The sequence below is a fragment of the Colletes latitarsis genome, chromosome 5 (assembly GCF_051014445.1).
Source record: "Colletes latitarsis isolate SP2378_abdomen chromosome 5, iyColLati1, whole genome shotgun sequence".
Lineage (NCBI taxonomy): Eukaryota > Metazoa > Arthropoda > Insecta > Hymenoptera > Colletidae > Colletes > Colletes latitarsis.
Window position 1 is genome coordinate 34,970,523 of NC_135138.1, and position 17,652 is coordinate 34,988,174.

A 17,652-nucleotide genomic window follows, 5' to 3' on the forward strand; every position below is an offset into this window, starting at 1 on the left:
TAGGGACTTGGAAGATCGCAGGTACGCGAGCTGAATGAAGATTGCAAACAAAGTTTCGTGAAAACATCGAGGTTCAAGAGACGGAAATGAAGAACCTTTTTTCGCTTAATAATGTTGAATGGATTTAATTAAGATGCCCTTATATTGCTTCGAAGCAACGAAACCGACCGCGAAATTAGAAATAACGTTGGAAATGTGGGAGAACTAACACCAGGCTCCTAGTTTTATAAGTGAAAATTATATCCTACGAAGTAGGTGTCATCGAATATTTTTTGTTCTTGTTGTTCGAAAGTTAATTTGTCTATTCTGTTTTGAATCGTTTTAACCCCTTTCGATGCGGATAAGATCGCGTGTAAACGTGGTTGGAGAAAGTGTCGCATAAAAAGTGCAGCGTTAAATGTTTCGAACAATGCCTATCGAATGCACGTTACTCGATTTAAGCATCGTGAACAGCAGAGCGCTTCGTTATAGGACGGGTAAAACATAGGAAGTCAGGAGGGGAATAGCTCGAAACTAAATTGGAGCAGTGAAAATGAATGTATGAAAAATTAATAACAAAAGTGCCGCAATTTGCCGCACTGATGCGGCAATTTCTGATGTCACAAACCACGTATTTCGAAACGAATCTGTACAAACCCGCAGAGGAACGTGCTGCACGATTCAAAAGTGCTTAAGCATTTTTCTATCTTGGAAATACACAATTTATTTCAAATACAGAAGGTGCATATCAACTTTTGAATTTTGTCATATATTTCTTAATGTAAATACCGATTATTAAATCTAAGCTGTAATGTGTTTTTAGTATTTAGATTTTAGAAAATATGCGATACTCTCTTCTTCCAAATTTAATTTAAAGCCAACGAATAAATAAAAATTTCAGCTTCTCGGAAAGAATTTCAATTTTATTTATTCCTGAGATATTCACCTGTTATAAAAATGTTATTTCGAGAAAGACGGTTTCAAAGTATCGATATGCAACGTCAAGGATCCATGGAGAGTTCGGTTCAAAGTCTGACAATGTTGGCAATTTTTCGAATTTTACTACAATCGTTCCAGGCTAGTGCTTTCAAGGTAAACGAAACTGTTAAAGAAGCCAGATAAACTGCGCTGCAATGTTTTACTCTCCATTTTCCATCTATTTCTAGATAAACTATTACCCTCTTGATGCATCACAGATTATAGATAATATTCTATAATTCAACCGACTGAAAACGTTAGTCTCGTTCAGAAAAATGTGCTTGCTACGACCACGTATACACATTACGGTGAAAATATAATCGAAACTCGTCGGTGGTGGGACGCTTCCCCGAGGTGGAGGTTTTAAAATAAATGCGGCAAAGCGCGACTTCGACTCACGATCGCGATTAACGAGGTAAACGGCAGAAACGAAATTCACTCTGGCCCGGATTTCGGGTGGAAGCTTAACAGTCGCGAGACCCAAGGATCAAGATCAATCTTGGGTCAACCTTTCGGCGAGTAATTTCTGGATCCGCGTGCGAGCGATCGGGGACGAATAGGGGGCCACGGTGGCTCAGGTACGAAGAAAAGGAGTCGAAACGGAGATAGACACAAAGGAAAATCGGAGCATCGGGGCGTTAAGAGGACTCCGTGAAGACGGTATCCTCCCGCATACGGTTCTCTGTTGACTGAAGCGACTTAAGTCAACGCCGCGCTCACCTACGGTCTGGCACACTACGTTCGCCAGCGTGCGTCACGAGAGTAACGGAGAGGACGCGTGGGAGTGGGACAGTGGCATCGGCGCGAGGGGAGGTACAAGGATGGAGAAGGAGAAGGAGGAGCGAACGAGGGTGACGACGAACGTCCGGCTGTATACGTGGGAGTGAGTACGATTCGTGCAGTGGCGAAGGGTTTAAGTATAAGGATACCGAGGCATGCGCCGTCCTATCATATTGATCTCGCCATAGTAACGATTCTCTCTTCTCCGGCGATGTTGGCATGCACTATAGCAGCGGTACGAAGAGCGAAACCAGTCGAGAACGGCGGAAGGGGGTTGTACCGCATGGTATACCATGCCACCCGACGATGCGCGGATGTGGGCCGCACAGGAATGAACGAGAACGACCACGGTAGAAAGGGGGATCGAGCGAGAGGGTGGCGTTCGTCGAAGGGGGAAAGTAGATGGGAGCGAGATCGACGCGGAGGGTGAAAAGGAGAGAAGAGACATCAGTGGCGGTGGGCCACGCAGGGCGCTAGCGCCAAAGAGAGCCGAGGCGGCGATACCGCGCGGCGCTGCAGCCAAATGAAAATCAGTCCAGCGTTGGTCGCCGGCGAGGGCGCATCTGACAAGTCTGTGACAGGATACGGGACAGTCGAGGACATTTGGGGTAAAACGGCGGAACGTCCGCGATAACCATTGACCCGGGCCGGATTCGGGAGGATGTTGATCGGGCCAGCGTCACGGTTCTGAGGGGGTCAGACGCGCTCTGGGGGCTCGTCGGTGAGAACGGATGTCGCGGAACTAGCTCGTAAACCGTCGTGACGCGCGGAGACGTACGCGTACTCGCGACACGATACCGCGGGGGTTTGTCGATTCCGGAAACGGGCGAACGGTTACGCGTCGCTAACGAATCGTTACTGGCCCCGACCGTACCGGGTAAGGAGGGACAGAGAGCAACAACGTGCAGGCGTGAGAGAGAGAGGAGAGGAGAGATGTCCTCGATGACAAACGACGATGCCGCGCGAAGGCGAAACGTCGGTGGAGCTTAGTGCGTGCAAGGTGTACGCGCGGGGACACGCTGCAGATCCGCGGAGGCTGTCACGTGCCCCTGATAGAGAGAAAACGATGCCATTGGCGTGCCCGAGGCACGTAGGTTCGGGCGGACCCTGAGAATATTGGGGCCCAATCGGTGAATATCGCCCTCCTTGGTCGTCCTCAGTGCCTACGATATACAAGTGGTACCGCTCTTGTTCGACGCGTCTGCAGCCACGTGCGAGGACAACCGAACGGTGAGGAGGCGGAGGAGGCGGAGAAGAAGCCGGTGGTGGCGGAGGTGGTGGTGATCGAGGAAGGAGCTAGCCGCTCCGATTCCTCAATCGTGCAAACATGAGACGTTGGACTCTGATAGCGGTTATAGCCCTGGTTGCATCCGGTGAGTAGCAAACAGTCGATACGACCCCGCGTATCTCTATCGCGTTGCAGATTTTTCTAACTTCGGGGGCTCGTGCCAGGCTCTCGTCCAACGATTTAGCTTACCCGGGAAATTGCTTTTCTCTTCTAGGTTTACCATTTTTTTTTTTTTTTTACTTTCCCCTTTCTCTGTCTGTCTCTCTCTTTCTGTCTTTGCATTCGCGTCTGTTGTTTTTACCCATCTATCTCGGCACGCTTGAAATGCACAGGTCGCGCCGTTGGGATTTGAGTACAACGGCGGTTTTGTTCGACACGCAGGGTCAACATTGGCATGTTAAACCGCGACAAAAACGAACGCGGAACGACGGGTTGCGCGTTCTTCGTCCGTCAAAAGAATTTTTATCGTTCGACTACCGCGGATCCGGTGTGAAACAATTTCGCGAGATAACGGACAGTCACCGAAATGAAACTTGATTTATAGCCCGGGGGTCCGAGCGCCCGCGGACAAAACGAAATTTGAAAAATATTTACGAGCCGCGACTTCGACGTCGGTTATGAAGACGCATCGTATTTCACCGGTCGATTTTAATATCGGGGGTGCCCGTAACTTACGGGTACGCTTGATACCGGTCAAACCGTTCCCACCATAAAAAAAAACCTATACGCGAACTATTTATGCCAATGTCGAGAAGAAGATTTTCTCTGTGTCGGGGGATGGTGTTGCATTGCTACGTAACGTGTTGCCCCGTGACGTCACCGGCGACGTTTTCTACGTGACGCGTACAGGCGTCTCGTTAGCACGCTGATTTCAGTTTGTAAACTCGTACGTACACACTCGGTTCGAAATCAGCGCGGTGCAAACGTTTGCGCTCGAGAATATTTTTGTTAAATCTGTCAGAGTTTTCTTTCCCGCGGTAATCTCCTGGGCAAACCGGCCCAGGAAGCGTTTGTCAACAAAAAGGAGCAGGAAAAGGAGCGTGTCCACCGACGTCCACGGCGATTCTTCGGGGAACAATTAGCTTCCGATTGCGGTGGATTCTAATTGACGCGATGCCACCGTCATCGTCTCCTTATTCCTAGTCGCGAAACGTTTGATTAATTGCGGACTCGTCGTCGTGGACGATCCTCGTTCGTCTTCTGTCTACGATCGTGGGCAACGTGGGCGTGAGAAATGATCCCCCGTAAAAACCGTGTGCCCGATTCACCCACGCGGTTTTCGTTCACTCGCATCTGGGCGCACTAGTTGTATTTCAGATGATTCTTATGACAATGGCCCACGTTGCAAAATCAAAAGAATTGAGATTTCCATTTAGTATTTTGTCGTGTCAACTGTATTTCCTCATTATGGAAGAGTTTTTGAGATATTTTTATTATTATCTGCTGCTTATATTTGGTAGAAAAAGTAACATTGTCAAATTAAAAAAATAATGTGATGGACAACAATTAATGTTGTACATTAACGATGTCATAATGATATTTCGAAGACGAACATAATTTATTATATTATTATGAGAGTGTCAGTGACACCATAATAATGACTGTAAAAGTTAGTTACGCCCCAAGACAATGAAATTTACATCTTTCTCCTCGCTAGTTGCTTCTTTAGAATGATTGCAAGATATAATTGGTTCTTTGAGAAGCAACGTGCCCTCCATAGGAAAGCTATTTTTCATAATGCGTGAAGAGAAACATAACGCGATAGAAGTGTCGATAATTAACTATCGTAATTAGTTTCATTTTTATTAGTGGATCCTTTCCAGAGTAATGCCATTTATTTCTCCTTCTTCCTTTGATTGTAAGTTACCTTTGGTTCTTTGAGGAGTAGCACAACTTCCGGAAGAGAAGCTACTAAAACGTAAACTATTCACGATAGAATATGATGAAATAAAGAGTACGTGTAATAGTTCCTCGTTTGTAATTGTTCTTAAAGTTTTTCGAGTGAAATTTCAGCGAATTCTGAGGGGATGGGTTTCTGAGCTTCATCAGATAATTGATCAATAGGTAAGAGGCCTAGCGATATGATGGCAGGCCCTTGAATAAGTACTTTACGAACAGAAGCAGGCAGATAGAACCACGAATAATCTTTTATGTACAGGGTGTTCGGCGGCCACCTCTGGGAAAAATTTGAATGGGAGATTCCAGAGGCCAAAATAAGACGAAAATCAAGAATACCAATCCGTTGATGGAGGCTTCGTTAAAAAGTTATTAACGTTTAAAGTTCCATACCGATCGGAAAATTTTTCGACGAAATTGAAAAGTTTCAAATCATCCTAAAAAAATTATTTTCGGTTCCGAGGGTCAATTACAAGCATTTTTGGTGAATAGACATACCCCCGAAATCCTACGCAGTTTCGAGAAAAAAATTCGAGAATGCTGAAATTTTTCGGCGAAAAAAAATTTTTTGGAATCGTTCTGGAAAAATTATTTTTAGTTGCGGGAGTCAAGTACAATCAGTTTTGGTCGATAGACATACCACCGAAATCCTACGCACTTTCGAGAAAAAAATTCTTTACCGAAAATATCATGTCTGACCATACCATCGATATGTTCCACTGAAATTTCATGTGTATCTTTAAAACATCGTAACTTCTGAACGGATTGGAGGATTTTATTTTTTCAAAAGGCAAACAACGCGTATTTTAATGGGGAATATGTAGAAATTCCAAAAATATTTGAAACGTTGATCCTTAACACCGTAAAGTTAGAAAAACCCCATAAACGTGGTCGAAATTTCGAACGATCATAACTCCTGCAATAGTGAATATATTTTAATGAAACTTTTTTTTGAAGTAGAGCTCATGGGTACCTACAAAACAGGATTAGACAACTTTTCCATAGGGCGTAAAACAAAATGAAAAACAAATTTTTAAGAAAAATCGACAGGGGATAGGTGCAGAAATTTTTCGGCGAAATTAAAAAATTTCAAATCATTCTGAAAAAATTATTTTTGGTTGCAAGGGTCAATTACAACCATTTTTGGTCGGTAGACATACCCCCGAAATCCTATTTATTTCCGAGAAAAAAATTCGTGTAGATGCCTAAATTTTTCGGCGAAATTAAAAAATTTCAAATGCTTCTAAAAAAATTATTTATTTTACTACGACTACAAATTTTTCGGGGCCTTGAACTTAGATTATAACTTTCTGCTAAAAAAAAGAAAATTTACCTAATAATAACGAATGTTATTATCCCTTTTAGAAACTTTGAATGGACGGTCTGAAATATTTATATTATGTATGAAGTACACTCGTTTATTTAATTTATTTCAACTTTAAATTTGTTAAATACATTTCATAGATATTTTGAATATTAAATGTACTTCACAATCCTAAATGTAATTCGGATTTTAAATACAGTTTCCATTTTCATGATGTGTACTTCATCCGCTTCAATTAATTTCTTTTAACAAGACAGTTGTTAATTGGATCCAGGGCAATTTCACTTCGTACACGAATCTAATCAGCGCCACGGAGACAATGAATCGAGTACACATTACGTACAGGTATTAAACGCGGATTAAGTCGAGAGTTTGTTCGTTTCGAGAACGATTCTACTCCCACCACCATAAAAATCACGGATTTGCTTCGTTCTTTTATCGTGTGAATATACATAGTACAAGAGTATGTATTAATTGTTGGCCTCTTTGACTGGGATATCAAGCTATACCATAAATAAATTAAAATACATCATTGTAAGTTTGAATATGTTTTGAAAAGAAATCTCAAACTAGTCATTGTAACTGGTTTGATAGATGCAGCGTTTAAAAAAAATTAAAAATACAATTGAAATTACTTGATATACAAATTATATATGTATCAGATACTTCAGTTACTCGAATATGCTTCAAAATATACTAATATAAGTGATGCCATCATCAGGTCTTAGTCCAAATACACATCCATTAGAAAGTCGCGAATACATAGGGCTAGGTTCATTAGTAGTATGTTCGTAAATCATTAGACTGACGAAGGGGTAGAATTCGCCAACTGGATGGTGTTGGGTTAAGTAATAAGTTCGTTCGAGACGATGTGTCTAACTTCGATATTACTGAGCTCTCACGCTTCTAAAGAGACCACTTAGCAGTGTCTAAACATGTCCTACGCTTTGCAGTCTTAATTATTGATAATGAATCCCTTGACGCTTTCATTTGACAGATCTTTTTCGAATACAATTGCTACATCGAGTGATATGCTTCTTGTATTAGAAGAATTTTCAGTATCGTTCGTATTCTTACATAATTTTCCATTAAGCAAATTTAATACATCCCTGAATAAATGATAGACATTGATATTCCAACGAGATATACATTCCTGCACCTTTTTTTTTTATTTTGATGATTCGTGCGAAACAAAACGATATCAAATTTTATCAGACGGGGTATTTCAAAACAACACCGACAAATTAATACGATTGAAAGGGAATGTCAAGGGGATTATTTTTTTTATACTCCCTCGGTTGGAAAATTTTGATCACGGTACTATGTGACGTTTAGCTTCACTGCTGATGCAACCGTTGGTATAAAAAGCATAAAGTTGTTTATCCGTATCATAAAGATTTGCCCACTCGTATTTACGCGTTGAAAATTTACCCATGCGATTAACATACGTGTTTATTACTGAATACAACAGAACAAAACAAATTGTTACTACTTTCAGACTAACTGAGATTGATTTTCAATTATTTATGAGGACACTACATTTTGTTTACATGTTTTCAAAACAGAAATTCGATCTTTGCAACAGAATGTTTAAAGACGATGGAGATATTCGTTCTGTTAGATCATTTTGAAGAGAGAGGTAAACAATATTTTGTTATTGAAAATTTCGAATGGATTCTTTTTTGAAAGGATGTTTCTCCTATTTATGCATCAGTATGAGATAGCAAAAATAATGATAACGATATGAATTTTCCTGTTCCTCTTTATGAAAGTAGGAAATGATGTTTCTTATTTTCTGTCACGATGGTAGGATATAGATTTAGGGTAACTTAGGCTAGGATTAGGTAGAATCGACGTGTACGGGGGACCGTTGACGAGCATTCAAATGGTAGCTCTTGGCGCGTACCTGTCGTTATTCGCTGGCCCCGGAGTTGATTCTGCAGAGCGTGCAGGTGCGGGCTGCACGCGGATGCATGGAGTACGCGCGCTGACCTGGCCTCTGCGTGCGTATGCGTGCACGTGTGTCGGTGGTCGTGGGCGTATGTGGGGGTGTACAACAGCGGAGTATCGAACGCGCGCGCCTAGCCGGCTGAAAAGCGGAGGACACTGTGTGAGAGTCGGCCTCGCACACCAACGCGCCTCTGCAACGGTATACACGGACGCACACAGCCGCACACGTACGCGATACACGTACGAAAATCACGGGCTCACCCCCTCGTCTTTCACCCTTCTCTCTTTCTGCCCCGCTTGTCGCGCGCGTGCCCCTTCCGACGGGGGCGATCATGCACGTCAAGAGTGAAAACTGTGCCAAACGCTGCGTGAGGCTCCAGGAAAACAAGCTTCCACCAGCTGACCGTTTTCCATTCCGCAACGAGTGACTTTAAACCACCGTGGGCGGGGAGTTCATCCGTTGCTTTTTTTTTTCTTCGGACGATTAGGTCGAATTTGAAACTCGAAAGACCGAGGGGATTGCACGATACGCCTAAAGGGGATGGACGTAGCCGTTATTTTCGCGATTTATAAGCGATTGTACGCGTTTTGAGAGAAGCAGGGAGGCGAAACTCGAAAATAACACGTTCGATGTTTGTTTATTTTTATAAATGATTCTCGACGTTCCATAAATTCTATGAATTTTTATTTCGTTCAATTCGGTGTTGTCTAATGCGAGGGGGTGTCTTATGATCCAGGAGGCGAGAAAGAATACTATTTATCTCTTTGATATTTTTTTTACATTCTTATCGTGAAAATTAAATAGTATACGTTTGAAAAGTTATTCGGAATTAAATCGTAAGTCAAGGGGTTAATCTAAACATTTGTTTTCCATTAAATAACTTCCTGGAGTGAGAAACAGAGATAGTAAACTCTTGGGGTAGTGTCTGGGGAATAAGGAGGATGAGGTATAACTTCCTGGATAAATTTTTTAATTTTCTGAGGTACTATTTATGCACAGCGTGGTTCTGCGGCGAATTTTATCACTGTGAACCATTTTTCTATTCGCTAATGTTGACCAATTTTTACCGTAGACTTCCACGTTTATATTTTAATTACTTTCCAGCAGTTTAAAACAAACTATTTTTGTCGTTTCTTAGCTTTATCTGTTCGTATTCCTGTGAAATTATTTTATGTGGTTCGAAATCCTGACCAGTAACGAAATAATAGGGTCGTGAGGGTAACTGAAAGCTCGTGCTCAGATTGTTAGGAATTTTGGCGAAAGCCTGACACATCTCGAGCAGTCGACCCGCTTCGAGATCCTTTGGTCCAAGATGTATCGGGCTTCGACCCAACTCTTCGATTTCTTGACAGTCGGAACGAAATAGGTACTTTCTCAAGTTAACCCTTATGTCAATAACCAAACTATTCACGGTTATCCAATAACCGAGATACCTGGATTAAAATTGCAAGTAACACTTTATTTTTCAATTTAGTTTCCTTAATTTTTCCATAAATATTTACACGCTTTATTTAAATTATCACTCGAATCGCTAAAATATTATTTCAGATCAATCAATATTTGATATGAGAAACAACAGCTTATTTAAAATAATGCTGTTTCATGTATTATTTATCAACAGCTGTTCAAATAAAAAGTGCTCGACTCTGATACAAACAAGGACTGCAAAATCGATTTGTTACAGTAAAAATCCGTTAAATTCAAGTTTTATGTAGCAGGCTTGAAAGCAGGCTAGTTAAGCTGATTCTATTATTTTATTTTATTTCAAATAAGAAATAGACAAATAAAACGAAAAGTTATTTCATTTGAGAGTTAAATAATGAAATAGTAAAGCGAAAAATCATGTGACTGTTCAAGTAAACTAACTAATTCTGATCGTATTTAACAAACATTCGTGGCCCACGGGAACAAAAATCGTACGAGGATCAGAAACAATCGAATGCGCCAAGATTTCATAGATTGAACAGCTTTTTTATGCTTCCCTTGTTCGTCGTTTTTACGATATCCGGTGTTCTTTTCGTTCCGTCTGTAACTTTGTTGGCGAGGAATTCTGAATGTTTCGACGTACAATTGTTTGGCGCATCCAACTTTTTTCACTCTGCGTATTTAGCGCAACACCATCGGGAAAATAAGAATTTTCGAGGAACTTTAGGACGAGTTTGTTCTCCTTTTCGGAGCCAACAAAAAATTATTGAGACACCCTACATATGTAACTTCCAATACTCCTTCCATATTCGCTTTAAAAACGTCTTTGCAACTTTCACGTCCATAAGAGAACAATAGTAAAAGTAATAAAATAAAAATAAAGCGATACAGGATTCGCCCTGCCTCGTGAATTTATGTCACAATTTTCCTTTCATTGCTATCGTTGGTAAAATGTACTTGTACCCTTTCTTCTGTTTATTAGTATCTCTATGATGTTTCAGATAATTCTTGGTTCATTTTAAACAAACTGGTATTCTCAATATACTTATATCGTGTGAAGTTCATTGATGGTTACTTAATTTTAAATCTTTATCCAAACTGCACGAAAGCTCGTGATTTTAGCGAGCCAAGCGTTACATGAAATTGTCGGCGACGGAAGATTTCCCTATGGTGATCTTCGAGCTTGAGCGTCTAATCATGGAAAAATAGAAAACAGCTACATAGCGAATACGTTTACTAGATCCTCGGATAACGCGTCGCGGTGTTACAGGGAACAAGCTACAACAAGATTTCTTTCAGTTTGTTTTTCTCTTCTAGGATACGGTCGTTAAAATTTCAACCGAAAGTAGCTGTCCAGACTGTATTTCTTTATTCCTTCTACTTTTTATACTGTTTTGATAAACCTCTTTAATTCTTCAGAATTTTTTCCTGTCCTCTCCCATTTCTTCTTCAATTCATTTGCTCTTCCAGCCATGTTTTTCGCTTAATCCTTCAGTTCTTTGTCGTTCGTGCTCCATTAGCATGGGCATGTCTTTCCTAATTTCCCTATACGCCGTTCGTTTCCTGAAATCTACCTTCCTTGTTCTTGAAATTGGATGTTGTGGTTGCTGTACTTGTTGCGCAGCAGCGCCACGCTATCGTTTCTCCTGTTGGAAGTCCCGATCCTTAGTTTCTCTAATATTCGCAGTAAAAGTTATTATCTCCCAATAATCGTGAACGACGAATCACGCTATTATTTTATAAATCTGTACCTCGAGTTTTCTGATCGTGAGATTACACGTTAATTTTAAGATACTAAAAACCTTTTCCAAATAAAAACTAGTGGAAACGTCGGTGTACACGTTGAGCTCCTCCCCTTAGTTTTTAACGCGATGGTTTGTGGCTCGATTTTTCGAGGATTAATCGAGGGAATCAACTATTAAAAAACATTAAATATGCAACTTTAGTTTCGCTGTTAAAGTACAAAGTTGCAAAAAGAAAGTTTAACGGAAGTGTAGTTTGTTCTTTAACGCTATAGTTTGAATAATACACAGGACCAAAGCTTACATAATTTTGTCGTTGGAAGATATTCGAGTCGTCTAATAGCGTTCAAGAAAGAAGTAATAATGAACTTCTATTTTTGATTCAAGAATATTTAATTGTTAGTAAATAAGAGTCGTTGGGTATCGCGTCTTTATAAATTGCTCAGAAAAAATTCAGTAAATTCGTTAAAATTGCTAGGGCTGAGTTATTGGATCGCGCTAAATGCTAATATTACCTTATCGACGTGGTTTATATCGCATACATAGCCTTTCTAACCCCTAGAACGAGCAACGATCCTTGTAATTTTATTGACAGTTACGTTGTCGTCGTGTTGAAGCAGGCTAAGAGAATCTTGATTAATTCTGTCGAGACCACGGCTAGAAAAGCATATCTTTTTGCAAGACTTGTTTCCACCTTGAAAATCAGAAGCTCGTACATTAGATAATGTTTAAAATATACACACCTACATTTTAGAAATTTTTATTACTCAATTTTGTCCACTCTATTGCTACTTCTGTAGAAATCACTCGTGATTTTTCAAAATTACCTGAACATAGGATAATTAAGAAAGATTTCTAACAAATTCCTTAACATCAGGCTATTTTAGAATACGGTCAACGAGCAGCTTTTAAAAATATGACAGACACAATATACCCTTGGTATCTCGAAAGCAAATGTATTAGTTTATTTGTCTATTTGGTTCAACGACTATCAGTAATATAATTTGTCCGCATAAAGTGCTGACACAACGACGTTTCAGCGCAGTGATAAGCAATCTCGATGTACGCTCTAAAAAGGGAAAGCTTACTCTCGTCGACATCGAATAAATATTTACTCGATCTCGTTTTAGAATCGTAACGTATGACGCCGTCTGATCGTTTCAGCCTAAAAAAAGCAACAGACAGATCAATCTGTGTAAGACGTTCGCGAGTAAATAATTCAGGGACCACTCTTCGGTTTCGTTTCACCTCGAACCCCACTCAACTAAGTTTAGCCAAACGAGTTCAACCGCGAAAACGATAGCCATTAATAATGAATCTTGTATTGTCGTCGAAGTATATCGATTCGTCGAAGAAAAAGTAAAAGACTGACCTTACACGTTTACTCGAGCAACGAAAATTACAATGCAGATGTCACTTTGTCATTTTATTTTACAATAATTGATTGCAAAGTATAAGATTTAGGGGCATAAAAAAATATTACAAAATTGCTTTTTATTTTTAGAAACATTATTAGATCATTAGAATAGCATATACCGTGTGATCTAAATGAAGTGTGACGAACCTATTTTCTCAGGAACTGACTTCTGTGAGTGATTTCTGTAATTTCTGAAGACGTCGCTTTCCAAGAGTTGACGGGGCCAGGCTCGAGAATGGATGTTAATTAAATTTCACTTAACTACGAGATTTGATGCGAAACGGTCGAGCAACGCTTAATTTCGCGATCAGTATTCATAAATTCAGTCGCCATTGAACGCGCGTTTTTGTCACTTTGCGATAAATCAACAGAAAAAGAATATCTTCAAACGATGCGAACATTTTTCACCGCCACGGGTCTAGATAAATTAATATGCAATCGAAGCGTTTGCAAACTCGTTTTCTTTTCGTAGGATTTTATTTTGCATGCACCTTAGAGTGTTTCAGATGAATCTGAACGATTTAATTACGTCGGGTAATAAATTTAAGCATTATTTCAAAAAGTTACTTATAAGAATACATTTGCATGACATAAATAATTGATGACCCAGATTCTACCATGCTTCAGTTAATTCTGATTTAATTTTGAACTAATCAAATGTGTATCTATAAGGCAATTCAATATATTCTTATAAATTTTTCATATACGATTCCATAAATTTCTATGAATTTATTACTCAGCCTGATAAATTTTCAGAACGAGAAACGAACGTTTTAGCGGGATTTCCGGGAAGAAAACCAGAGTGGAGAAATGAAGATTTCTTCGACTTTAGTAGTTACACGTGTATTTCGTGTTAAAGGGCCACGAAACTTTAAGCCAGTGATGTATTATAAAGCTCCAACAACTTACAGGGGAAGGTACTTTGAAGGGTCGGAAGATCGTCCCATTTACCACTCATAGCCGGCTTTCAAGAAAGGTATTATTGATCCATGAAGACGGATTCTAACTGAAAACTGTTCCGCTTCTCTGAGGTGCCAGAACGGGGCATACCCGAAAGATTATTTTCTATTATTTTTCACCGTTTATCGAAATCATTCGCTTTTCTAATACATTCTTTTAATACCTTTTCATACTTCTCAAAAACTAAATCAAAAAGAAACTGAATAATTCTTTTTTTTTAATATAATTTTCAATTGACAAAAATGATATAAACGCGATTGTAATAAGGTAATATAGATTTCAACGTTCCACGCCCCAACAACGAAAATAATTCCACCCTCAAAATATTTTAAATAATAACCACTAAGGTCATTAAAATTTCGTACATTTTTAAATTATATTAATAAATTATTTTTCGAGTATAGAACTTGTGATACGATACAGAATACAGATACTTATTAAGTCATTTCACGAGTACTTTTTCAAAGGGCTGTGCAATCTTCATAAATAAAATGCAAGTGTGTTTGTTTGTTAACCCATCGCTGCTGCAATCGTAATAAAACTTCAAGCCCGTCTATGGAGTAGCCAGGCTTAAAATCTATATAAATAAAATATAGCTCTGTCTGTTTCTTAACTCTTGGAAACTTGAAGCGTATTCACAAAGTAGCCTGATTTGAAGCTACGTGAAATTGCAAAAATTCAGCAAACATGCATATACAGTAGAAACCATTGAAAATTAAATTTGTATACCTTTTGTTGCATTAAACGTACAGATTGAAAATATTTTTCAATAAAATTTGCCTCCTGCTAATTACAATTAGCAGTTGTAGTTACGTTATCTGGACTTTTCTTTCGCCTTTCTCGGAATTTGTAAAATTATTGAGAAACATTTAATGCAGGTAATATTCGTAGCGAGTTTCATAATTACATGCGCGCCTTTAATTTTACGTGTTTCCCACTGCCTGTTAATTAGTTGAAATGCTGAACATTAGCATATTACTTGATCTTGTAGTTGACAAACTTTCATATGGCAATTGAAACTATCTATAGGTAATAATCATTTAATTAGTAAGAAAATGCGAAGTCATTAATGTTTAAACTGTGGGGCAAATGCACAGAATTTCGAGGACTTTATCGCGATGTCTCCAATTTCAAGTAAAAAGTTATTTCAATTCAAAGCGTAAAATATCGATATTCTGCCGAGTATGTTCTAATTATTAACTAAAATGTCCAAAATTATTCCTGGCTATCACACAAAATTTATCAAAGCACTTCATATCGTAATTATCAAATTCCTTAATTTTAACATGTTATTAATTAATTAATTAAACACTTTGACATAATACGTTGTTAAAAATAGCTGTGAAAGTGCCTTACAGCTTAAAAATGAATAACCTCGCACTTTTTCACCAATAAAACGAACGTTGAGTATATTTAATTAAGCAAACAAAGGGGACGCGTATAATTACGAAACGCCAGAAAATTAATTTTTAGTCCAATCAATTTTTTGTTCGTTTCCAAATTAAAAGAAAATTATTTTATTCAATCTTTGTTAGGTTAAGGGTATTATTAATCGATGTATCGTGTTTTTCAATTACGTTCCGTACTGATTTTAAATACATTTCAAGTTTTAAACAGTATCATTTTATAATCTATATTATGCCCTTACGGTCTTCCACGCCTTCTCAATCTGAATCTAGATCCTTCAAGTGTACTCGCTATTGAATTCTCGAGTTATCGAATTAATCATTCTCTCGTAAAATTATGCACATATCCATAACACTTTAGCAACTGATATCAATCTTCGCGTATCGATGCGTTGTCCTAGGTTCTCGAACGTGTTGCATAATATCAGAGAAACGTTCCTATCACCCTAACGTCTCGTCATTAACAGTCCCCTTAGAAACACACGCAGCTAGTCTATATTTCCTCCAGCGTCGCAGACGCGTGTCCAAGTTTCGTGCAGGGACGAATGGTGGGGGGCAATATGAGCAAATAGTTAGTTTCGAAGTGAATTTCGGCGAGGGTTTCATTACTAGTGCAACAGCTTACCAATCTGACGTGATTACACGTCGTCGGTAGATCCTTTGTGCGCGCGTTTCTGATGTACGCGACCGCGCTACTTCCGATGGAAACACCATACATGCAGACCCGTTTCCGTTTTTCGCCGCACGCGAATCTCGTTCTGCGGTTTGCACATCAAGTATCGAGCTCTGTCGGTCAGTCTATGGTTTAATACCTTTTTGTCTATTTTTTTTTTTTTTATCAGAGGTCACATCAGTCTTTCTATACGTTTTCGGGTCTTTGTTCGGAATAATTGGCACAGATAAACTGGCGCGGTGCTTGGTAAGCTTGGTGTGCATGGAATCAATGACGGATTTAGAAAAAATCGCTCAAAAATTGTCCCTAAAAATGATAAATAGAAACAGCGATATTAAACGTTACAAATTTGAAGAAATTGAATTTAACTGGAAATACTTTTTTCGTTCTCATTAAAGCAATTCTGGGTTTTTGTAAATCGCCAGCTACCGAAGCAGAGCCTTTGTGGATTTTAATAAATGATTTTTTTATTTGTTTTATATTCTATCGGATTCGCAACCGTGAATTTCAACGCGATGGAGCACTGCGACATTTTACTAGATTAATTGTTAAAATCGATTTTCTCGAAAACGTGGCACTGGACGAAAATATTTCAAATTCTTTGCTCGGTTTTTTACGTAGAATCATCTTATCGACTTTGAATATTCAAATATTAAGGAAAAAGGTAAAGTGCAACTTGCATCAAATATCAATTACTCGTCGAATATGTTTGCTCCGCGTTTTTTTATCTGGTATGCCAGCATGATTTCGTTTCCCCGAAGCGTTTAAGGTTCATTAAAACCGAACACTCGCTTCTGACCGTCTAAAAAACTGATAGGAAAATTTAATTGTCAGCCATGAGAACGGGAACGAGATAGAAGCTTATCGATTCCTCGCCAATGTATCTTCTTCCCGACGACAGCCACCACACGATTCGTGTATCAGTCTTTCGGTTCTCTTTCGCGGTTGTACGCCATATTTTTTGTCCATGACAGCAAGATATACGATCCTCTCCGTGTGGGGCGAGGAAGTAAACGTTACTAGAAATATAACGCCATTTCCAGTCAGTTTGCGTATGTAATTTGTAACGTTCAGGTGGTTGTAACTGTCGCTATTTTATCCTTCGCAAAGTAAAATTGTTACGAATGCATTACAACAAAATGCTTCCACGCACTTTGCATAATTTTAGAATTTATTCTACAGCCTGCTACTTTCTTGTCCCATCGCTCACGACGATACACTGCGCTTGACACAAAATAGTCATTCGACGACTCTTTTTCCTTTCGCGCAACGTTCAACCAAATATCAAAATTTTTGAAATTTCCAGATTTTAAAACTTCGCTTGTTGGGTTTTCAAAAGTTTTCAGAAAGCGAAAATTCTTTCTCACGCTCGATAATAAAGTTTTCTTATCGAATTATATGTATGCGAGTCTGTTAAAGGATTATTCCATACGAAGAAAACTTTTGTAGGATAATAGGTCGCGGAGGGTGCACCATTGTGATTCTCTTCGTTATCGTTTAAATTTCTTATAATTATCTAAGGGAAACGGAACTAAGTAAAATAAAAACTTACACGATAAGATATTCGAGCAGTAAAAAGGGAAAAAGACAATTACTAATTTCGAAATTCGAATAATAGAAGATAGTATTCTTGAAAAATTAAAATCCATGACATGAATAGTTTATCGTCACCGGGCAACGACATATTTCATATTTATAAAATCCGACGATTTTAAATTGTATAAATTGTTTAAATTCTTCAATTTACTGTTCCTCGATCGAGACTGTGACGTGTGATGCATTATCGTACGTTATCATGCAAATGTATGGATTCGTGACAATTAATTAATGCGG

General features: G+C 39.0%; 1 protein-coding gene across 2 annotated transcripts in view; it reads left to right on the forward strand.

Annotated features, from left to right (window-relative positions):
- Nucleotides 1-2,291: 2,291 nt before the first annotated feature.
- The window catches only part of Nachra7 (nicotinic acetylcholine receptor alpha7 subunit), a 189,389-nt gene continuing 174,028 nt past the window's right edge, over nucleotides 2,292-17,652 (forward strand). For both annotated transcript variants that reach the window (XM_076764904.1, XM_076764905.1), the window contains exon 1: nucleotides 2,292-3,110. In XM_076764904.1, the coding sequence (XP_076621019.1) occupies nucleotides 3,065-3,110 (46 nt within the window). In that variant the 5' untranslated portion in view covers nucleotides 2,292-3,064. The remainder of the gene's footprint in view (nucleotides 3,111-17,652) is intronic.